The 25,376-nt window shown below is 39.0% G+C and overlaps 1 protein-coding gene and 1 pseudogene across 2 annotated transcripts in view; both read left to right on the top strand.

Moving 5' to 3' along the window:
• Positions 1-25,376, top strand: part of CFAP20DC (CFAP20 domain containing) — a 268,464-nt gene that overhangs the window by 130,812 nt on the left and 112,276 nt on the right. The window contains exon 1 of one of the 2 annotated variants that reach the window (XM_062200181.1): positions 7,214-7,372. The exons of the other annotated variant lie outside the window; for it this stretch is intronic. Within the exon in view, the coding sequence (XP_062056165.1) occupies positions 7,309-7,372 (64 nt within the window). The 5' untranslated portion in view covers positions 7,214-7,308. Of the gene's footprint in view, positions 1-7,213; positions 7,373-25,376 lie in introns of those variants that run through there. 2 annotated transcript variants of the gene reach the window in all.
• On the top strand, positions 12,379-13,112 carry LOC133766505 (large ribosomal subunit protein uL30-like; annotated as a pseudogene).

The following is a 25,376-nucleotide window of genomic DNA, read 5'->3' as shown; positions in this document are numbered from 1 at the left end:
CTTTCCCTTTCTTTCTCTTTCTCTTTCTCTCCTCCTCTCTCTGTAACTCTGCTTTTCAAATACTTCAAAATAAAATTAAAAAAAAAGATAAAGAAAACCTAAATAAATGAAAAGTCCATATTTATGAACTGAAAGACAATATTGGTGGGCCAGCGCCGTGGCTCACTAGGCTAATCCTCCAGCTGCTGTGCCAGCACTTCGGGTTATAGTCCCCGGTTGGGGCACCAGATTCTGTCCCAGTTGCTCTTCTTCCAGTTCAGCTCTCTGCTGTGGCCCGGGAAAGCAGTAGAGGATGGCCCAAGTGCTTGGACCCTGCACCCACATGGGAGACCAGGAAGAAGCACCTGGCTCCTGGCTTCGGATCAGCGCAGCACGCCGGCTGCAGCGGCCATTTGGGGGGGTGAACCAATGGAAGGAAGACCTTTCTCTTTGTCTCTCTCTCTCTCTCACTGTGTATCTCTGCCTGTCCAAAAAAAAAAAAAAAAAAAAGACAATCTACTAAATTTTAAAAAATCAAAGTACTGAATAGGCATTTGTCCAAAGAAACTATATAAATGCAGGCAGATACATCAAAAGATACTCAACATCATCATTTAATAGAAAAGTGCTAATTAAAGCCACAGTGAGGTGCCACTTCACACCCATAGGATGACTGTATTTTTTAATGTAAATAACAATATTGGCAAGAATGTGAAGAAATTGGAACCTAGATTTTACTGGTAGGAAAACAAAATGTTTCACCCACTATGAAAAAAAGTTATGGCAGTTCATCAAATATTTAAGCATAGAATTATCTTATGATGCTGCAATTCCACTCCTGTATATATACCCAAAAGAATGGAAAAGAGGTACTCGAATAAATACATGTACTCACATGTTCATAATAGCACTATCACAATAACCAAAATATGGAAACAGCCCAAACGTCATCAGTAGTTGAAGGGACAAACAAAATCATATCATATATACTACAATAGAATAATACCTACTCATAAAAGGAAATAAAATACTAATACATGATAAATGTTTGTGAACCTCCAAAACGCAATGCTCAGTGAGAGAAACCAGACTCAAAAGTCACATAATGTATGATTCCATTTGTGTGAAATAACCAGAATAGACAAACCTATAGGGACAGAGCACAGATTCGTGTGTTCCTGGCACTGAGGACTTAAGAGAATGGGTAGAAACTTCTTAATGGGTAAGGGGTTTACAAAGGAGTGATGGAAGTGTTTTGAAAGCAGATAGTAATGATTGTAATGCACCATTGTGAGTGTACTGAGTGCCACTGAGTAGTTCACTTTGAAATGGTTGATTTTATATTGATTTGAATTTCTCTTCAAATTGTTTTTTAAAAGCTATAAGGACATAGTTCGTTCAGGAAAGCCAAGTTTTTGGTATAGCCTAAGTTTATTTGCCCCTTCAGACATCAAAACTTTTTCTGACTGAAAAACACATTTTAAAAAGTAGTATTTTTGTCATCATTATGATTAAATAATCTGCAAAGTTCAAGAGGTCTTCAAAAAGTTCATGGAAAATATGTACTGTGAAGAAAAGTATGTATAGATTTCAGTAATTTTCTCTGGCAAATTAAATTTGTGTCTTAATTTCATTTTTCTATCGACTTTGTGTTTATGTTATTAATAGAAAGCAGTTATGAAATACTTTGTTTGTACCAGGCAGTATTGTCAACTGCCCATATACATTAATCATTATTTAAACCTTATTTAATCATCACAGTAGCCCAATATAGAATATAATTTTTATATCCATCTTTGTAGATGAGAACAGGATACAGCAAGGTAATGTGATTATTTAAGGGGTCACATAACTAATAAGTGTGTAGTGGAGCAGGATATGAACCCAGGATGCCTTGCTCCAGAGCCTGTGCTCTTAACTACAGTAATATATTGCTTCTTAAGATTTTTTGGATTATATGATAAACTCCTAAGGGCAAGGATTTGAATCCATGCTGGATTCAGAGAAAACCTGATAGTTATAAAGCAAATGTTTGAATAAGCAGACTTTATTGCACCATTTTGGCAGAGACTTTGTATTTTGTACTTGGCTTTCAACTGGTCTTTTAGGGAGGTGAAGTTTGATATAAATAAGGCACTGTGCTAGGTGCTACTGGCTGTTTCCAGATAAATAAGATGGATGTCATGAGTTTAGTCCCTTGTTCAAAATGTCTGAATTAGGTGGAGTCATAAAGTAAGGCAGACCTATAAATGTCACAAGCTTACAGGGCATGTCCCCCATGAAATGAAGATGATGGTTTTTAATGAATAAAGTATTTTATATATGTATTAAAATGATGATTTAATTTTTAAAGCTAGTTAAGATCATTTTCAAAGATATTAAACACTTACAGAATTGTTCATTTTGTGATGGTTTAATGGCCAAAGCAAAGCAAATGGGATTACAAAGACACTCAAACACTATAATAATACACTAACTCATACCAGACGCAAAGATACCCAAATTCCCAACATCTAATTGTGTTTGGTGGCTACAGGAGCAAACCTGTCAGCCTTCTGAGAGCCTTCTCCTTCATGTGTTGTTTCACCATTCTGAAGTAACCATTCCAGCCAGCATTATGGCTTTTAGTTTTTTTGGAGAAAGCGGTTTAGGTTTGACTATGTCATTATCCAGACGCTTAATCAGGCAGTCTGTGTGTTTCCATACACAAGCCCTTCGAGAAGATACAATTTGACTGAAACAAATCCCTAATCCTTTAGATCTGATTACTGGCTTGATTTATTATTTGCTACCTGGGGGAAAAAATTGTGGTATCCAAATAAAATGTGCCTAGAGTACTTCTCAGGATGTAACTAAGCAAATAACAGCCAAAGAAGAAAAATTGGAGATGTGAGAACTGAATGTAATGTAACCCAAGCTATTATGACAGGGCTTTGTCCATGGGTGGTTTCCAAACATCCCTTTAGAAGCAGGTGTTGTACAAAATAGATCCTTGGGGTTTTCCCCCTCAACACTTTGGTAGAACTCTCCCTTTTCAGCTCCAAAGGTGAAGTGGAGTCCTTCTGCCTTCACAGCCTTCCGTTGTTCTGTTTTCTTCATGTGAACGATGGCCACCACCTCATTTCAAGAGGCCACTGCCTACTTAGCATTTACGAGGCAGCTTAAATGTGTCTTTCTCAAATGGAACTTTCCTTAAACGTTTGTTATGTTCTTTCATCACCTTGAATTGTTCCTCCCGAGCACTTGTTTCATATTCTCTGTCTTGTACAAGCTTCAAGAAAGCGAGGACAGGGGTACTCTTGGCCCACACCTGCATTCCCAGCCATTAGACAAATGCCTGGTATGTAGTACAGGCCCAAGAAATAAGCCCATAGTAGAGGCTGAATGATAGACTGGGTGAATGCATGAATGAAGACAGACGATGCTCTTTATGTACTCACAATTCAGCACTATTTACTTTTTTGTAAGATCTATGTTAATTTAAGAATTAATCCTTATTTTTAAATTAAGCTATAAATGCTAAAAACTAAAATGAAATGCCTTGAAGACATTGAAGAAGGGGATTGTTTGCGGTTAGGAGGTGAGTTAACCTCTGTTTTAATCCGTAGAACATCCCACTGTTGGCTAATAGAGGTCATAAAGCTCCTTCATAGTTCTCATTTCTCAAAAATAAGGCTAAAGCTCCTTCCCAAGTATGCAGCCATGAAAACTCAGAGAAAATTTGAGAACCAGTAGTTGTTAAATGGGCTTAATGGTTAGTCTTTATTTTAAAATATTCAGCAATTGTTTGTTAAAATTTCTACAAACACTGTGGGCTTTATATTGCCTACATTTTCTCCAAAAGAATAACCCAGTAAGTAGTGAACCAGTTCGGGGTGCAAAGGAAGAGTATGTACATAAAAAGGAGGGGATTTGAGCCTTTTAATGTGAAATATGTAAAATCTGATTTGCATATGAACCATGTTCTGCAAGATTCAGAATGGCCGTGGCTCACTAGGCTAATCCTCCACCTGCGGCGCAGGCACCCCGGGTTCTAGTCCCGGTTGGGGCACCGGATTCTGTCCCGGTTGCTCCTCTTCCAGTCCAGCTCTCTACTGTGGCCCGGGAGTGCAGTGAAGGATGGCCCTGGTCCTTGGGCCCTGCACCCGCATGGGAGGGAGACCAGGAAGAAGCACCTGGCTCCTGGCTTCCAATTGGTGCAACACGCCGGCCGTAGCGGCCACTTGGGGGGTTAACCAATGGAAAAAGGAAGACCTTTCTCTCTGTCTCTCTCTATCTCACTGTCTAACTCTGCCTGTCAAAAAAAATAATAATAAAAAATATTCAGAATGGAGCTTTCAATAATCTGCATTGTTTTGTCTTCCATCAAAAGTTTGGGATTTATGGGGACCAGAGATTTACCATCTTTTCCTATTTAAGTAGCTACTCAGGTTTTGTACTGAATACGTTTCAAACTCTTTGGATTTTATATACTGTACCCCACACACAAGTCCTGCAAGCCACAGGTTACATGATTTCTCTTATATAGGATTTGAAATATAGCATTTTATTTCAGATTCATGTTCTTCAGAATTCCCATCTTTTAATATAAAATCGTGATTTGTCAATGTTGGCACTGATGTGGAAGTCACATCTCTTTCAGCCTCAGAGGAGTTAGAAATGCCGTGCTAAATAGATATCTCAGTTGGTTTACTTATTTTTCCAAATGCTTTCTTTGTTTAAAGTTCATTTATGCAATTATTTTATTTGATTTTCTGTCAGTGACAAAGAATGGATGAACAGAGAACATTTAGAAACTAAAATGTATAAATATGGTGCATTTTAAATGTCTGGAGCATCGAGATACTTAGGTACCATTATTATATTGCCAATAAGTACTGAACTTTTTAGTTAAGTGATTCATTTTCTTTTTCCAGATTAGGACATTAGCATATAATTAGAAAATACCTTGGCTCAGGTGCACAAAAATCTTTTCTACCAACATTTGCTTTTGTAAATGTGGTGAGAATTTATACTTACATAAGGATGTTTTTTGAGTGAGGATTGGTTGGATTTTTCTTACTACTTACATTTACATATACATACACAATTTTTTCCCTCTAAGTTCTAAAAATGGAGACTTTGTGAAAATCAGACATATATGCATAAGTGTTGGGGCTCAGTACATTAAGCTCCCCTCTTAGGATATTTGCATCTGCTATCAGAGTGCCCAGTTCAAGTCCTGGCTACTCCACTTCTGATCTAGCTTCCTGCTTAATATACCAGGACGTAGTAGTGATGGTCCCAAGTACTTGGATCCCTGCAACTCACTTGGGAAAACCAGATGGAGTCCCTGGCTCCTGGCTTCAACCTGTACTATTGAAGACATTTGGGGAGTCAATCAGCAGTGAAAGATATCTCTTTATTCTTCCCTCCCTCACTCCTTCCCTCTCTCTCTCTGTCTCCCTCTCTTTGTGTCTCTACCTCCTAATAAATAAATCACTTTCTTAAAAATCAAATGTATATATGTATATATATTTGTATATAAATTATATATATGTGTGTGTATATATATATTATATATATATATATATATGATTGTGAGGGTCGAAAAACTATACTCAAACTAATCACCCAAAATAGCTTTATATTTTGGTAAATTTCCTTCCAAACTTTTTGTCAGTTGTTCATTTTACATATGTTTTTCTACAGGTAAGATTGTTGTACCTATTATTTTCATTTAAGTTGTCTTGAGCCTTTCCCATATATTTTGGACTTTTCATAAGGATTCTTCACTGTCCCGTACCTTGAAAAACTTCAGTACTCCCCAAGTGCTAGAAATTTAAGGGTTTATTTTTTAGAAATGATAAATAACTATTTACAAAGATCTCTGAGTTTCTAATTTTCTTTACTTAGATTCATAAAATAAAATTAGTAAAATGGTATAGCATTTTTGAGGGTTTTGATACATAAAATAAAATTGCTTTTAGAATAGGACTACCAATCTATACTCCCACTTAATACAAATGACAAAATGTAATACATTTCCCATAAGAGCATTCATATAAATTAGTAGAGAAAAGTGCACTAATAGTACAAAAGCTTAAGAACTTGAACAGAAAATTTACTCACAAGAAAATTAAAATATTTGAATAAATATATTTGATTTTAAAATACTATTTTAAATATAATAAACTTTTTTTCTTTGCAAGTATTCAAAGATAAGATGTGTTAACATTAGGAAAAACTGAGAAAATATTATGAAGGGAAACCTTGTAATTTTTTTTAGCTTTTTAGAAGTCTAAGTTTATTTCAAAAATAGAAAGTTAAAAATTATTTACTCCTTTAAGTGCCTGTGAGTGCTTAGATAAATCTATATGGTCATTATACTTATTGATCTCATATAAATGAGCAGATGTACTCCCAGAAATCTTTTTTTAAAATTTTTATTTATTTATTTAACAGTTAGAGTTACAGACAGTGAGAAAGAGAGAGAGAGACAGAGAGAAAGGTCTTCCTTCCGTTGGTTCACTCCCCAAATGGCTGCAATGGCCAGAGCTCGCCAATCCGAAGCCAGGAGCCAGGTGCCTCTTCCCGGTCTCCCATGCGGGTGCAGGGGCCCAAGGACTTGGGCCACCCTCCACTGCTTTCCCAGGCCACAGCAAAGAGCTGGACTGGAAGAGGAGCAACCAGGACTAGAACCCAGCACCCATATGGGATGCCGGTGCCACAGGTGGAGGATTAACTTAGTACGACACGGCGCCGGCCCCTCTCAGAATCTTAAATAGTATATTTAACTAGTTCTCTGACATCACACTACTACTATTGAAAAACAGATGTAAAATATTTCCACTGAGTGCTCTTACTGTGTACAGCCCTCTCAATCTTCTCCATTTGTTATGTTTTTTTTTTTTAATGTAAGATTCATTTATCTGAAGGAGTTACACAGAGAGTGAAGGAGAAGCAGAGAGAAAGAGAGAGAGAGAGCGAGGTCTTCCATCCGCTGGTTCACTCCCCATTTGGCCACAACAGCCGGAGCTGCGCCGATCCAAAGCCAGGAACCAGGAGCTTCCTCCAGGTCTCCCATGCTGATGCAGGGGCCCAAGGAATTGGGCCATCTTCTACTGCTTTCCCAGGTTGTAGCAGAGAGCTGGATCGAAGGTAGAGCAGCTGGAACTCGAACCGGTGCCCACATGGGATGCCGGCACTGGTTTACATTTGGAGAATGAATGCTTGTCTTTATTTCCAGCTGTATATGATGCCCCGTTTCCGACAGATTAACCTACTGACATTATCCCCCGAAGCTGCCAGCTAACACGAGATGTTCCCCATGTCACACAGCTGCTGAACATGACCAAACTCCGCCAAACGGAAATGAAATTTGGAGGTAATCCTCTGAGTTCAGCAGAGACAGGTATGTACTCAGACAAGCAAACTTTAAGTGAAATATGCCTGCATCCTTTAAAAGAGGACACTGTCCTTCACTCTTCTGTACCCTTAGCACTTATCCAGTCCTAGCCATACACCCATCACACCAGGAGCTAAAAGCAGATCACTGCTGAGGCCAGGAACATAATGTGAATGAATAAAGCGGGCTGGTTACCTGAGTATTTGACACATAAGAACTTTTTTTTTCTTTCTCGTAAACATCTTTTAACTTTTTTTATAATCTATGTCTCTAATTTTTGATTAGCATCTTTTAGGGCACAGTGCAGCACAAGCCTGTAAGATACAACTGATCCAACCAGATAACATTTCTATTTTTTTTTAGGATGTATTTATTTATGTAGCAGTCAGGATCTAGGAGCTTCATCCAGATGTCCCATGTGGGTAGCAGGTGCATAAGTACCTGAACCATCTTCCACTGCTTTCCCAGGCCATTAACAGTGAGCTAGATCAGCCAGGACACAAACTGGCGCCTATATGGGATGCTGGCTCTACATGTGGATGCTTAACCTGCTATACCACAACACCAGCCCCAAACATTTCTATTTCTTCACCCTTTCCCATGTCCAGAGCCATATAGTTTATATTACTGTGAACTAGAGTCATCCTGCTTTGCTGTGGAAAGGTGGACTCTATTAGTTCTATGTAACTAGAACCTATTATCCAACCTCCCTCTAGCCCTCTCTTCCCACCCTTCCCAGTCTGTAGCAGTCACTATCCAAAGTTCGAATCAAGTCTTTCAAAACATAAAAATCTTTTTAAAAACTTGTATATATGAGAGGGAACATGCAGTTCTGTCATACAGAAACATTTTCAAATTCAGCAGTGAGGAGTGGGGAAGGAGTGAGGTGCTTCAGAGAAATGGTTCTCCTACTACTAAAACAGTAACTTTTTAACAGCAATAATACAATAACTGATACAATTAAATGACAGTTCACACTGAACTCCTTTAAGGGATTGGTGACAAGTGCAGCCAGCTGTAAGCTCACACCTAGGCTAGCAGGGGTAACTGTGGTTGGTTGACTTTTAGCCGGTGTTTTCTTTTAAGAACATGGGCCCACTCATACCAGATCATCCATTTTGTTTATATTTTTGAAAGATTTATTTATTTATTTGAAAGGCAGAGTTACAGAATGCTGGTTCACTCCCCAGATAGCCGCAGCGTCCGGAGCTGCACCAATCCAGAGCCAGGAGCCTCCTCCGGTTCTCCCACATGGGTGCAGGCACCCAAGGACTTGGGCCATCTTCCAGGCCATAGCAGAGAATGAATCGGAAGTGGAGCAACTGGGACACGAACCAGCACCCATTTTGGATGCCAGCTCTCTTTTACCTGCTATGCTGTAGTGACAGCCCCCATGTTGTTTACTATAAATCTCCCAATTTTAAAACACGGCTTAAAATTTTTAGAAAACCCTATATGGGCCAAACAAAACATGTCAAAGCTACCAGTTTTCTATCTCTACGCAAGGGGTAGAAACTTCAAGAAGTTTTTTGGAAAAGAAATTAAAAAATAAGTTTGCTTTGGTACAAAAAATTTTAAATCCATGCCTTTGAGGAGTTTTCAACAAGCTCATGAAAAAATGTCTTATTACAAAGAAACTGCATGGATTTCAAAGTTATTTTGCTACAAAATAAACTTATATTGTAATTCAATTTTCCTTGAACTTTTTGAAATTCCCTGAGTAAGACACCATACAGTTTTTAACTCACTATATGTGAGGAACATCTGGGACATTTTATGAATGCTTGAGGCAAAAACGAATTTTTTTTATCTGATGTCTGTGCTCTTCTAAGGCTGATTTAATTGACTGGGATGACATTTGTAAAAACTCTCCTAGTGATTGTAATGTTGAGACCACTAGGTCACTTACCTCCTTTTACGGCTGTGTGGTTCTGATGATGGAAACACTGAAGCAATTTTGAGGGAGGCAAGATGAAGTTTATAATAAAGGTCATTTAAGAAGAAAGCAGATTTTGAAAGTATTCAGTATATACTCATATAAGTATTTATAATAAATAAACAAAGAAGATCATTATAGAAGTGTAAGATGGGGCAAAATACTTGGAACAAAGACAAGGAAGCAGAAAAATGCTTGGGTAAGATTCCTGGGGGATTAATGAAAGGAATGGCCTCCTGTGTTTCCCCAGAAAAAGGAGTGTTGCCCAAAAGCCATGTGTGCTCACTGTTCACTTTGTCAATTCCCAGTGCACATTAGCTAATGACTGCTAGTCTGCAGAGGACTGGAATCTGATGATCTTATTTTCATTAATGGGACCCCAGTTTAATTGAACCAGAGAATGAAGTCTGGTTTTTGAAGATGAGCGTGCAGCTACTAATGACAAGAAGCAGTAGCCTACTAAGTAGAAATCAAAACGAGTAATTTACTTAAAAATTAGGAGGCAATTTCCCAAAGGGCCCTACTTTCCACAGGAGCAGTCTTACTGGGTTTTGATTTCTTTTTAAATAAGATGAGACAGCACCAGCTCCTAGCACAATTGAAATGGATGAATTAATGCATACAGCAAAAACCGTGAAATAATCATCTATCTCTGGCATTGATGAATTAAATTGCTTCTTTGGGTTCCGCATTATGAAATAAAGATTCAAATCAAGTAACAAGATATATTGTAAAGTAAAGAAATCTCAAAGGAAACAGATGTGGACTTCAGAATACAACAAGATATTCTTTAATTTCCTGTTTTCTAAACTCAGATCTTTGGTTAGCCTTGTCTTAGGATTGATTATTGGTGAAGGAGATGATGCAATTTTAAATTCCAATGTCTGGCCGGCACCACAGCTCACTAGGCTAATCCTCCGCCTGCAGCGCCGGCACTCCGGGTTCTAGTCCCAGTTGGGGCACCAGTTCTGTCCCAGTTGCTCCTCTTCCAGTCCAGCTCTCTGCTGTGGCCCAGAAAAGCAGTGGAGGATGGCCCAAGTGCTTGAGCCCTGCACCCACATGGGAGACCAGGAGGAAGCACCTGGCTCCTGGCTTCGGATCGGTGCAGCACGCCGGCCGTAGAAGCCATTTGGGTGGTGAACCAATGGAAGGAAGACCTTGCTCTGTCTCTCTCTCACTGTGTATCTCTGCCTGTCAAAAAAAAAAAAAAAATTCCAATGTCTGGTAATAATTCAAAATGAATTTAGTAATCGCTAACATTTGAATTACATATCCTCTTTGCCTGTCTTCAATAAAAATGAATCATAGCTGATCACATTCCTTCATTTAAAATTGTTTTAAGTGTGAAAGGAATTTAGTATGAGCATTGATCTGTATCTGTGAAATCCGTTGTAGCAAAGATGTCACCAAATATTTATAGAGTGAGTTTTAGTTTTTCTGTGAAATTTCTGCCAAATATTGAAAAAACATTAATAATACAAAATTTAATGTTAAATATAAAAAATACATTTAATCAGCTTGATATTATGTTAACTTTTGTAGGATTGCTTCATGCCAGCGTTTCCATTTTTCTTTTAGATGCTTTTGACAGTATTGCTTGTAATAACAAAAACCTGGAGATAAACTACTTGTATATAGTAGGGAATTGATTCAGTGGCCAGACAATGTGATACTATGCAGCTGTATATAAAAATGACCTGTTCCCTCAGTGATGGTCTGGGAATGTGTCAAAGCAGTGTCAGTGAAAAAAAGAAACAAAGTGCTGTTTCAGTATGATCCCACTGTTGTCAATAAAAAGATAGTCACCAAGGTATGATATGTGCTTAATATTTTAAGCAAAACAAGAAACTCAGTAACTACCTTTAGGAACAGGCACTAGTGTAGACAGACTATCAAGATACTTCTAATATCATATATTCTTTTCTACTAGAGAATTTAAATTTTCTGACTATTCATGATTTATATAATGGAGATACTATTAGATATTAGAGCAATATTAGAGCAATTATATTAGAGCAATAATAGGACATTTCTTGTTTCCTCTTCTTTATACTTTTCTGTATTTCAAAAGACCCAAAGAATTGGTATAAAGTTAAAATATATCTTTTTATTTAATTATCAATACTTTCATGCTAAATATATGATGGGAAGAGCATCCAAATTTATTAACAAAATTAAATCTATAAATATGTAGTTAAATATTAAACAACTGTTTTATTTGTAGTATAATACAGAAATTTATATCTACACTATGTTAGCATGAATTTTGAAATTTTTTAATTGAAGTATGAATTTTCACTTATACTTTTACTAGTAGGAACTTGGGGCTACAATCCAGCGACTTCCAGTAACCCCCAAGACACTCTTTCTGTCACATCTCTTGTTTTAACTTTCAGCACAAGAATTATTTTTACTTGAGTGCTTTTTGCTGTCTTCACCTCTTGAATGTGAGCTTTAGTACTGCAAGGATCCTATTTATTGTTATTTCTCTAATAACTCAATGCTTATCACTTGCTAGGGCTCAATAAATATTTGTTGATTGAGTAATCAAATAAATGAATACAATGCCTAGCTACATGATTTGAGCAGATGAAGGTATTTTGGACAAATCATCATCTTCATCATCATCAGAGCTAATGTTTAGTGAGTTATTACTGTGTTTCAAGCAGTAAACCTAATACATAGCTTACCTCATGTAATCCTTCCTTAACATTCCTCTGTGTAGGTAGCATCATAATCACTATTTGGTAGATTAGATGGAGGTTGGCAAAGAGCAAGGAATTGGTGAGCAATGGAACTGAGATGTGACTGGGTGATCTGTTTTCAGGGTTATATTCTTGTCTACCAACTGACTACCTTTCAATAATGTCTGAATGTCTGACTACTAGTTCAAGTCTCATCTTCCAGGGAAGCCTTCCCACATTACAGGAAACGGCTGCATTTTCAAGCTCCAATGATGGAAATTATCCAACAAGGCCTATAAATAAGGTGTCATTCTTCTTCAAAATGCATCATTTTCTTGAGATAATGAATTATTTCCCTAAGAAAAGGTTTCTTGAGGTGCCACAGGAGAAAGATGATCGAGGAAGAAGAAAGAAAAAGGATTCCATTGGTTCCAGGAAATCTGAAAAAGAGGAAAGCTTATCAAGTCCTCAAAGCCACACAGGCAAAGCAGGTACTTTTGGCCAAGAAGGAGAGGAAAGGAAAAGAATGCAGGGCTAAGCAATTGAAATGCTTTGTACATTATTCCTGGTGACAGTGACGTGCTGTGGTATAGCTCAGACAACTGGAAGTGAAACCTCATTCCTTGGAAATGTCAAAGAAGCATTCCTTGGCCTTTGTTGTGTATCTCTAAAGAATTAACAGGGTAAGTTCACTGGTGGAGAGGACCATTGCAAGACCTCGCTTGAGGAAACTGTTCAGTGGCATCTTTGTGAAAGTCATCCCCCCAAACCTAAAAGTGTTGCGGACAGTGCAATCTTACATGACCTATGGATTTCCAAATCTGCAGTCTGTCGGGGAACTCATCTTAAAACGTGTACAAGCAAGGGTCAACAATAAGACCATCCCTTTGACAGACAACACAGATTGAGGAACACCTGGGGAGATTTAGTGTTATCTGCTTGGAAGACCTCATTCATGAAATCGCCTTCCTGCGGAGGTATTTCTATGATACCTGGGGTTCCTGCACCCTTTCCAACCATCAGTGGCCCATCATGCTAAAAGAAGAGGGTGAGCTTCCTCCAGGAGTTGGGCTCACACGGCTGTCGGGGTGAACGCATCGATCAGCTCATCCACCAGCTGAGCTAGACTCAGAATATCTGAAAGCACAATGAAAACAGGTGTGTTTTTTTAATTTTTTTTGTTTGTTTTTTTGGAATTATTATCAAGTATCTTCAGAGAAGATTGTTTTCTCCCATATCCCCAGAAATTGGAAAGGAAGAATCAAGGAAAAGATAGTTATGATCAGGCAACTCATCCCTACCTAGTTTCAAGGAGAAGTTCCTTTGTTTTCCATTCTTGGGTGCTGCCTCCTTTGAAATCAGCAGAGACCATTGAGGAAGGAGTCTTCCTTTGTCACAACTTCCACCCTGGGGTTTGATTTTGGTGAATGACTGGCCAGAGCATGTGTACAAGATTTCCCAGGACTTGTAGCCATGGATCAAGCCCATGGGCATACCTCAGCTTAGGGGCTACCAGGGTCTTATTTTGAAAAGACTTGAGAGGGCGGAGCCAAGATGGCGGAAGAGTGAGGGCGCGCACCAACAGTCCGGGAAAAGATAGTTTAACAAAAGTGGAGTTACTGTACCCTCAGGAAGAGACTCAGAAAAAAAACTGCAGAGGAAACTCTTCCAGATCTAGTGGATGTGACACAGAAGACCTACAGGGAGAGCAAGGTCGCCCACTGCCACGCGGAGCCACGCTGCAGGAGCGGAGCCGTGAGAGTGGGGAATCGAGCGAGTCCAGCCACAGAAGCCCAGCCACAGAATTTGAGCCCCAGCGCTGGAAGGAGAGGTAACCCTAGACTTTGGCGGGGAAGGTCTGAGGTCCCACTGGGGAAAGTGCACCAGACTGACTGGAGGAGAGAAAAAAAGCGAATAAATAGGGGGAACTGGCAGGGTCACTAGCCTCTCTCTCCACTCACCTTACAAAGCCGAGCAAGACAAAGAGCAGGCGCCATTTTACATATGTAAAACAAACTCCATAACCTAGGCAACCCAGTGAGCTGTGTGGAATTTTCCCAACTGAGTCTAAAAAAAAAAGAGAGAGAGAGAGAGCAAGGGAGCAAGCCAGAGAACAATATGGGTGAGTCACCTTGGGCACACCCTTAACCCTGAAGAACCAAACAGAGCTCTCTGGCCACACCCATCATAGCCTCTAAGGATCCATCAAAAGCAGACAGTCCACATATTCTAGAGTCATAGTATAACAAGAAAAAACACCACAGCAAAGGAAACAAAGAACACCTCCAAGATGCCAAACAAACGTAGAAACCAAGGTAACAAGAGCAAGGAAGACACTATGATGCCCCCAAATGAAAAAGACACCCTAATTCAAGATTATGAAGATAACGAAATAGAAGAAATGCAAGAAGCAGATCTCAAGAAATTGGTAAGATCATTAAGAAGTTCTCAAAAACAAATTCTTGAACTACAGAAATCCTTAATGGACAAGATAGAAAATCTCTCACGCGAAAATGAAATATTAAGGAGGAATCAAAATGAAATGAAACAACTAGTAGAACAAGAAACTGTGATAGTGACGAGAAACTATAATGAAATGAAGAATTCAATAGATCAAATGACAGACACATTAGAGAGCCTTAAAAACAGAATGGGTGAAGCAGAAGAGAGAATATCGGACTTGGAAGACAGAGAACAGAAAAGGAAACAGGCAAACCAAAGAAAGAAGAGGAAATTAGAAATCTAAAAGATATTGTCGGGAATCTACAGGATACTATTAAAAAACCCAACATTCGGGTTCTAGGAGTTCCTGAAGGCATGGAGATGGAGAAAGGATTAGAAGGCCTTTTTAGTGAGATACTAGCAGAAAATTTCCCAGGTTTGGAAAAGGACAGAGACATCTTAGTACAGGAAACTCATAGAACCCCTAATAAACATGACCAAAAGAGATCCTCACCACGACACACTGTAATTAAACTCACCTCAGTGAAACATAAAGATCTTGAAATGTACAAGAGAGAAAAGTCAGATCACTCTCAGAGGATCCCCAATTAGACTCACAGCTGAATTCTCATCAGAAACCCTACAAGCAAGGAGGGAATGGCGAGATATAGCCCAGGTACTAATAGAGGAAAAGTGCCAGCCCAGAATATTATATCCTGCAAAGCTCTCATTTGTGAATGAAGGTGAAATAAAGACCTTTCACAACAAACAGAAATTGAAAGAATTTGTTGCCACTCGTCCAGCCCTGCAAAAGATGCTTAAAGATGTGATACACGCAGAAACACAGAAACACGGTCATCAATATGAAAGAAGGTAAAGGAAGGAAACTTCACAGCAAAAGATCACAGGAAACCCAAAAATGGTAGGTCAACGTTACTACTTATCGATAATCACATTAAACATTAAAGGCCTGAACTGTCCAGTTAAAAGACACCGATTGGCTGATTGGGTTAAGGAACAAAACCCATCTATTTGCTGTTTACAAGAAACACATCTTTCCAACAAAGATGCACAGAGACTGAAAGTGAAAGGCTGGAAAAATATATACTATGCCAACAGAAATGAAAAAAGAGCGGATGTAGCCATCTTAATATCAGATAACATAAATTTTACCACAAAAACTATTAGGAGAGACAAAGAGGGGCACTATATAATGATTAAGGGATCCACTCAACAGGAAGATATAACGATTATCAATGTATATGCACCTAATTACAGGGCACTGGTTTATTTAAAAGACTTGTTAAGGGAATTAAAGGGAGACTTAGACCCCAATAAAATAGTACTGGGGGACTTCAATACTCCACTCTCAGAGATAGACAGATCAACAGGACAGAAGATCAGGAGACAGTAGATTTAAACGACACTATAGCCCAAATGGACCTAAAGATATCTACAGAACTTTTCATCCTACACTGAAAGAATTTACATTCTTCTCAGCAGTACATGGAACCTTCTCTAGGATTGAAAACATACTAGGCCATAAAGCAAGTCTCAGCAAATTCAAAAGAATTAGAATCATACCATGCAGCTTCTCAGACCATAAAGGAATGAAGTTGGAAATTAGCAACTCAGGAATCCCTAGAGCACGTGCAAACACATGGAGACTGAATAACATGCTCCTGAATGAACAATGGGTCATAGAAGGAATTAAAAGAGAAATCAAAAATTTTCTGGAAGTAAATGAGGATAACAGCACATCATACCAAAACCTATGGGATACAGCAAAAGCAGTGTTAAGAGGAAAGTTTATATCAATAGGTGCCTACATCAAGAAATTGGAAAGGCACCAAATAGATGAGCTTTCAAGTCATCTCAAGGATCTAGAAAATCTGCAGCAAACCAGACCCAAAGCTAGTAGGAGAAGAGAAATAATTAAAATCAGAGATTATTTCAACAGCCTTTGTATACACAGGCAATGCCATGACTGAGGAACAACTTCTAAGTTGAATCCCATTCACAATAGCTACAAAAACAATCAAATACCTTGGAATAAACTTAACCAAAGACGTTAAAGATCTGTACGATGAAAATTACAAAACCTTAAAGAAAGAAATAGAAGAGGATACCAAAAAATGGAGAAATCTTCCATGCTCATGGATTGGAAGAATCAACATCATCAAAATGTCCATTCTCCCAAAAGCAATTCACAGATTCAATGCAATACCAATCAAAATACCAAAGGCATTCTTCTCAGATCTGGGAAAAATGATGCTGAAATTCATATGGAGACACAGGAGACCTCAAATAGCTAAAGCAATCTTGTACAACAAAAACAAAGCCGGAGGCATCACAATACCAGATTTCAGGTCATACTACAGGGCAGTAGTTATCAAAACAGCATGGTACTGGTATCTGGCTTGGGAGTTGAGTTTCCTGGTTTACCTCATGATTAGGCGTCACCTTAAAACCAGAAGGAAGGAGTCAACCATTTTTTTTGGTTTGCTGTAAATGAAATTAGCGCTGTGGCTTTTTAAGGCCACAAATAAACAGCCTAGTTGGACTTTTTCCTTGCATGTTCTAGACCCCAGAAGTATTGCTGTTTATCCTGTTAATGACGTAATAGGGCAGCAACAAGAGTTATGGGGAAATTAATCTTCGGGAGGGGGAATCAGTCAGTCGATACATCCTGTGTCTTTCATCAGCGGTCCATCCATAAATTGCCTCAGCTTGTGATCTAAGCAGTTGATGAGAATGTGCCAGGCCTAAGTTAAACATGAAAACCTGCTTTAGGGTTGTGTTCCTGGGTCCTTTCAAATCAGCTTTGTTTTCATTTTGGCTCATGGAACCCTTAAACATAGCTGTGAAATGAGTTAGCAGTAAAACAGCGCATTAAAATGTGCCAGGTTGTGAGATAGTTAATTAGGTTGGTTGGCTTCAGAGTTAACCTTGCAGAAGACGTTACTCTTATACTATAAAACATTATGAAATTGGATTACTTTAAAATGATGTATTACAAAGTCATGGAAAAACAGTTGTGAGTCTGGAAGCACAGGGCTTGTACCTCAAATCTGTCATACTAAACATGGGAATGGGCTGGCATTGTGGCATAGTGGGTTAATATGCAGCTTGCAATGTGGGCATCCCATGTAAGAGCATCATTTCAAATCCAGCCTACTCCACTTCTGATCTGGTTCCCTGCTAATGTGCCTACAAAGGCAACAGAATCCAACCCGAGTACTTGGCTCCATGCCACCCATGTGAGAGACCTAGATGGAGTGCTGGGCTCCTGGCTTTCACCTGGCCCAGCCCCACTGTTTCAGCCATTTAGGAAGCAAACCAGTGGGTGGAAGACCTATCTCTTCCCCCTCTGTCACATCTTTTATAAAAATAAGTAAATAAATATGAGAACAATGTTTGCACTCTTCTGTACAATGAAGCTAATACCCTCTAGGCTGTGTGGTTATTAAATTATGCCAAATAGAAGTAAATGTATAATTCTTTATGAATAAAAAGTTTTCATAAAAAAAGAAAAGGTTTCTTTGCTCATTAAGAGTAAAGAACAAATATTAGGCTAATTCTGACATTTTAATAAATTAAATTTGTGAAGAAAAGTAATATCCTGTGTTTTATTACTTTTTATCTTGTTAACATATCTTAACTCTACCCACAAAGATGTTTTTACATTGTCTAAGGCCCTACTCCAGAAGAACAATGTTCTAATTTTAGTTTTTAATATTATTTTATTGCCTTTCAAAAATCCTTAAACTTTTTATTAATGAGATAAGATACTGGTTTTAATTATTTGCAGAAGCTGAAGACTGATTTTAATCGCAAGGTCTTTCATGCGTTGGCCATTTACCTGTCTGTTTTTCTCTTCATGCTTCCAGGGTCTAGAGACTGAAGCTCTCCAACATGTCTCAAAAATTATTTTAATTAAAATAGTTTGCACTGCACATACATTCTCAGTTTAGCCACATTTCTCTGCATTCTACATGATCCTGCTTGTCATGAACATGTTACCTGCCCAGTACTGAGGCCATTTGTGCTCCCCCTATTCAGCTTTCATCCCTTCAAAAATAGGTGTTATTGTCTGATGTTCTGTCCTCCATTAGCCCTCATCATATGCATTGAGTTTTGTTCACGAAGTCTGTGTATTTGCCAATAAAGTCATTAAGTAGACCTGTTTTTTCAGATAGGAAAACTGAAGTTTTTAGTTAGTTCAGTTTACAGAATTGCATAGAAGATGAATAGTGAATATGGGAAGAAGCCCCTTGGGTGCCCTCCTGGCTCACTGATGTCAGCATCACGTAAGGTAAAAAGGCACACACAGGTGTTGGGTCACAGGTTCTGAGCCCCTGCTCTAAGTGTGGACAGATCTCTAAACCTTGTGAGCTTCAGTTTCTTGCCTGTGGAGATGGAAAAATTGTGTGGAGATCAAATCCATATCAACCTTTTGGTCTCAAGTTGAGTGTCATTTCTCTGACCCCAAATACTACATACCATTTACACACCACACCAAACTTCCATGCCTTTTGACTGTTCCTTCATAACTCTCATGAGTACAACCTTAGCACAGTTGTACTCCACTATTTATGATCTGCTTTAACATCCATCTCCCCCATGAGGCTGAGGGCTCCTTGAAGAAGGTGGCTGTCCACCTTACTCCCTGTCTTACTCGGTGCTTCAACCTGGACCTGCCCAGAATTCGTGCCCAGTCACTACTAGACAAAGGAAGATGTAAGTGACTGTGAGCAGATATTGTAAACTGTTAAATACAGTTCAAGATGGAAGGAAGTAATGACTTATTTATGAATCATTTACTCCCCAGGAGACCTAACACCTAACATATTATATACCTTGTTTCATCTAAGGTAACCCAAAAATGCCTTGACTTGGTATCAGTGTTATCCCAGTCTTAGGTTGAAGAAGGTGAGACTTAGAAAAGTTCAGTACCTTGTTTAAAATAATATGGCTACACTATGTCAGCCTATTTTGCATTTTTTACATTCTTTATAACCACCCACATACACTAAAATAAAAATCTAGTTCAAAGTCTGGATTTTGGAGCCAGATTTAACTCTGATTTGATTGGTAGATAATAGATGTAAGTCTTGAACATGACCCCTCAGTGATTAGAGCTGAAAATTCAGCAGGTTTTTCTGGTTAAACTTTAAAAACCCTGTAAACTTAAATGGCTATAATAATTAGAACATTGCATCCTGAGACAAAAATGAATGTTTATTTTTCTAAAAGACAATTAGAGTAGGCCCTCAGGTTTTACAGTATAACTACAAAGGCATGTACCCCTCAGTAAAACAGCAGAATAATTAATGGTAACATTTCTGACCTACACCAAGTTCATTTTCTACAAACGCAAGAAAATGAAATGCCTAGAGCATGACTTTAATCTAATCTTGATTTTTTAACCTTATATTATGCATATTGATATCAGCTCTTAAAAGGGCTCCTTTCAGAATTCAAAAGGCATGTGTTTCTGCTTGTAGTTTTCTTAAGATATTCCTCATTAGAGAAACTGTGTCCCTTCTACTTTTTATTTTAGAAACCAAAGACATAAATTACTTTTCCCTGTAGGTTTTAATTAGGACCCTGTTATAATAAGATACATAGCATTATACATGTTTATAGAAACAACTATGATAATATGGTTATAAACAGAAGCATTAAAGTGAAACAGGCTTTTAAAAATTGGTGTGTTAATTGTAATAACAAACTTTAAGAGGTCTGCTTATTAAAGACTTATTAAATAGTATTGGTACACTGATATACATACTTTGTGGGAAAAAATGTACTAAAAGGTGTAAAATATTTTTAATTTTAAATTTAAATACACATTGAGGGGCCAACATTGTGGTGTATCATATTCTGCCGCCTGTGACGCTGGTATCCCATGTGGGCATTGGTTTGAATCCTGGCTGCTCCACTTTCAATCCAGCTCCTTGCTAATGCATCTGAGAAAAGCAGCAGAGGGTGGCCCCAGTGCTTGGGCCCCTGTAACCCATGTGGGAGACCCAAAAGAAGTTCCTGGCTCCTGGCCCAGCCCTAGCTATTGCAGCCATTTGGAGAGTGAACCAGCAAATGGAAAATCAATATCTCTCTCTCTCTCTCTCTCTCTCTCTCTCTCTCTCTCTCTATCTTTCTCTCTCTCTCTCTCTCTTGTTCCCTTTTCTGTGTAACTCTGCCATTTAAATAAATAAGTTTAAAAAAATGAATAACATCAATAAAATTTTCATTGACAAATATTTGAACAGAAAGCAAGGCTCATAGTTGAATGGTTCCCAGGATTGAAAGGGGAGGAGAGGTTCCCACACTGGTACAGAATTCACATCTAGGCCCATGCCATATCAGATACATTTGGGCATACTTTATAGAAAGATGTTTCTCATGTTGAACTAAAAGTTTGTTGAAGTAAATTCTTCTCATTAGTTCTGATTCTGACATTTAGACAAATAGATTCTATCTCTTTCTCTTTCTGCCTGCCACTCAAAAATATACATAAACATTAGAAAAATGAATCCCATTGAGTCTCAGTGGGAATATTCAATTCACTAATCTAGCCTCTGCCCATCCCTTCAACTTCATCTATTACAAACCCCAAAACAGACCCAAAAACACCCATGCATCCACACATTACTTCGTCTCAGATCTACATATGTGGAGTTTCCTGAGGATGAATGGCCTGTTTCAGAACCCTGTATGCATTATGCTGTTAAGTGGGAGGGGTATTTAATCTCACCACATATAAAAATTATACCTCAAGCTAATGAGACCAGTTGGCTAGGTATAGGTATCTTTTTAGGGAAGTTGTCAGATCAGAAGTGGGCAGTAGCCCTTGTATGTCCAAGCCTGGAAGGCAATGTGGTCTTGCTCAGGATCATCATCATAGTAATCAGGTCTTGCAAGTGGGGCACAGCAGAAAGTGTAGCAGGTGGTGGGCAGTGTTTTAAGTCAAGGGCCATTAACCTCACCAGCCCTGTTAGTCAGAGAGGACTACCACTCAGAGACCTCAGCTTCTTTTACCCAGTGGCTCCCCTGGGGCCTTAATATCCTCCACAGGATCTTCATCTTGTCGAGAGTTGAGGAAAGAGGGCACATGGGGGAATTATGCAAAAAGTTTTGGAGGGCTAAAAGCTCAGAAATCTAATTTAGCTGTGGGCCCAGAAGGAGAGACAGCAGGAACTGAGGAGCACTCCTGCTGTATCCGAGAGGTGGTACCAGTTTGCTCTCTTTCTCTCCAAAACCTTCCCCATTGCCTACTAAATTTGGAATGCTCTTCACACTTTATGGCTCTTTTGGTATGATCCAAGCCTATCCTTCCAGCCAAACTGATCATTTCATTCATTAATCCCAAAGTGTACCCAACCTTTCCCATGTTAAATGCCCTTACTTGGGCACTTTGTTCTGCCAAGAGCACCATACAGTTCTTATTCTTAAAATCAGATCAAGGGACCAGTGCTGTGGTGTAGCAGGGAAAGCCATTGCCTGCAGTGCCAGCATCTCATACGGGCACCAGTTCAATACCTGGCAGCCCCACTACCAATCCAGGTCTCTCCTATGGCTTGGGAAAGCAGTAGAAGATGGCCCAAGTCCTTGAGCCTCTGCACTTGCATAGGAAACCCAGAAGCAGCTCCTGGTTCCTGGTTTCAGATTGGCCCAGCTCCAGCCATTGCAACCATCTGGGGAGTGAAACACTGAATAGAAGATTCATTTTGTCTGTCTGTCTGTCTCTCTCTCCCTCTCTCCCTCTCTCTTTCTCTCTTCCTTCCAAATAAATAAAGCTTTAAAAAAAACTGAAAAATATCAGATCAAAATCCTTTTAAGAGGTCATGCATTCCACATTGCCACTGCTTTGCCTTGTGTTAGTGACCTGTCCAATTGTCTTCTCGCCTCCCTACAGACTCCCCAAAGGCTTGCAATATGTCTTTTTTTTCAACTTTTATTTAATAAATTTCCAAAGTACAACTTTTGGATTATAGCGGCTTTTCCCACCATAACCTCCCTCCCACCCGCAATCATCCCATCTCCAACTTCCTCTCCCATCCCATTCTTCATCAAGATTCATTTTCAATTATCTTTATATACAGAAGATCAACTTAGTATATACTAAGATTTCAGCAGACTGTACCCACACAGACACACAAAGTATAGAGCACTGTTTGAGTAGTAGTTTTACCGTTAATTCACATAATACAACACATGAAGGACAGAGATCCTACATAGGGAGTAGGTGTACAGTAACTCCCGTTGTTGATTTAACAATTGACACTCTTATTTATGACGTCAGTAACCACTTGAGGCTCTTATCATGAGCTGCCAAGGCTATGGAAGCCTCCTGAGTTCACAAACTCCAACCTTATTTAGACAAGACCATAGTCAAAGTGGAAGTTCTCTCCCCTTCAGAAAGGTACCTCCTTCTTTGATGGCCAGTTCTTTCTGTTGGGATCTCACTCACAGAGATCATTCATTTAGGTCATTTTTTGTCACAATGTCTTGGCTTTCCTTGCCTGAGAAATTCTCATGGGCTTTTTAGCCAGATCTGAATGCCTTAAGGGCTGATTCTGAGGCCAGAATGCTGTTTAGGACATCTGCCATTCTATGCGCCTGCTGTGTCTCCCACTTCCCATGTTGAATCGTTCTCTCCTTTTTAATTCTTTCAGTTATTATTAGCAGATACTAGTCTTGTTTATGTGATCCCTTTGACACTTAATCCTATCATTATGATCAATTATGAACTTAAACTGATCACTTTGATTAGTAATATGACATTGGTACATGCTACCTTGGTGGGATTGAATTGGAATCACGTGGCACTTTCTAGCTCTACCATTAGGGGTAAGTCTGAGTGTGCAAGTGCCGAACTGTACATCTCCTCCCTCTCCTATACCCACTCTTATATTTAACAGGGATCACTTTTGAGTTGAACACTTAAGAATAATTGTGTGTTAATTAAAGAGTTCAACCAATGGTATTAATTTATTCTAAAAATACTAAAAGGAATAAAATAGTAAGTTGTTCCTTGAGAGGACAAGGGCTGATCCCTTTTTCATCTCTGATTTTATTAATTTGGGTCTTTTCTCTCCTTTTTTAGTTAATTGGGCCAAAGTGTGTCAATTTTGTTTATTTTTTCAAAAAACCTTCTCTTCCTTTTGCTGATCATTTATAATGTTTTTTGGATTCAATTCTGTTGATTTTTTTCTTTAATTTTAATTATTTCTCTTCTCCTAGTAGTTTTGGGGTTTTTTTGTTTTTGTTTTGTTTTGTTTTGTTTTTGCTGAAGTTTTTCTAGATCCTTGAGATGCATTGATAGCTCCTTTGTTTGGTGCCTTTCCAGTTTCTTGATATAGGCACCTATTGCTGTAAACTTTCCTCTTAACACTGCTTGTGCTGTATCCCATGAGTTTTGATATGTTGTGTTATCATAATTGGTTCCAGGAAGTTTTTAATTTCTCTTTTGATTTCTTCTATGATCCACTGTTCATTCAGGAGCATGTTGTTCAGTCTCTATAATCTTGTATTGGAGTGTCATGTTCATTTGGGGGTGTCATAATGTCTTCCTTGTTCTTGTTTCCTACGTTTCTGCGTTTGTTGTTTGGCATTGTGGAGATATTATTTGGTTTCTTCTTTTTTTTTTCCTAGCTGTGATGGCTTTTCTTGTTATACTATGACTCTTAATCAAAGTGGACTGTCTGCTTTTTGGTGAATCTCTAGAGGCTTGTAGTGGGTGTGGCCAGAGAGCTCTGTTTAGTTCTTCAGGGTTAAGGGTGTGCCAAAGGTGACACGCCCAGTTTTGGCATGGTAAATCTTCTCTCTCTCTCTCTCTCTCTCTCTCTCTCTCTCTCTCTCTCTCTTTTTCAGAAGGGAAGTAATTCTGCTCAGCTGAGCTCTTCTCCTCATTGGTAATCAGTGCCTGAGCACTAGCCCCATGGGTATAATATTTGTCTGCTCTGTCCCAAGGACCACACAAAGGATCTATGCAGTCCTCAGTGTAAGCTCAGATTCCCCTGCAATATCACTCACTGGGTAGCCAAGCCACCTGAGCTTGTGGCATCTCCCACCGAAACTACTCATGTCTCAGCCACACCATGAGTTCTTCCACATACCCTCAATTTTTTTTTTCACAGTCCCAGTTCATAAGCTCCACACATTCACTAGGTCTTAGTCTCCTGTTATTACTCCCCACCAGTGTAAGGTTTTTATGTTTAGTTGGGGACAGGCACAGCCCCGAGCTGGTACAACTGTTACGTATGTCCAAAATGGCGCCTACTCTATTGTCTCACGCCTTTGTAAGGTGAGTGTAGAGAGAGAATCATGTCCATACCTTCCCTTTTATTTTTTCTCTCCTCTAGTTAGGCTGGTGTACTTTCCCCCAGCCTCGTTTCCTCTAGGCTCTTCCTGCTGCTTTTCCACCAGTGTCTCGGGCTACTGCAGTTTTGCCTCACCTCTCTTTCCAGCACTGGTGTGGAGACTCTCGGCAGCTGGGGTCCCGAGCCATGGGCACCCATGCCCTCCACATAGATCCACCGTGTCCCTCTAATTCTGGAAGAGTTTCCTCTGCTGTTTTTTCCCTAACTCTTCCCTGAGACTACACTATCTTCACTTTTATTAAATTATCTTTTCCTGGACTATCAGTGAGCTCCCTCCCTATTCTGCCATCTTTGAGCCTACCTCATGTAATATGTCTTATCCTCTTGGTGTCAATGACAGCCTCTAGGGAGTCCTGAGAGAGTACTTGGTTAAATATTTCTTTAGTTGGTAATTTTATTTATTTCCTTAAAAAGAAAATAAGTTATGTTTTTGATACATTTTCTTTCTTTCTTTCTCTTTTTTTCTTTTGAAGAAAATTATTTGTGATAGTTGTCAAATGATGATGACTGATGTGGACATTTGGCTCAGTAATTAATATGCTCACATTGCCTATCAGTGCCTG

The sequence above is a fragment of the Lepus europaeus genome, chromosome 9 (assembly GCF_033115175.1).
Source record: "Lepus europaeus isolate LE1 chromosome 9, mLepTim1.pri, whole genome shotgun sequence".
Classification (NCBI taxonomy): Eukaryota; Metazoa; Chordata; class Mammalia; order Lagomorpha; family Leporidae; genus Lepus; species Lepus europaeus.
The sequence above is the reverse complement of the archived record's forward strand: the minus strand, read 5'-3'. Positions and strand labels throughout refer to the sequence as shown.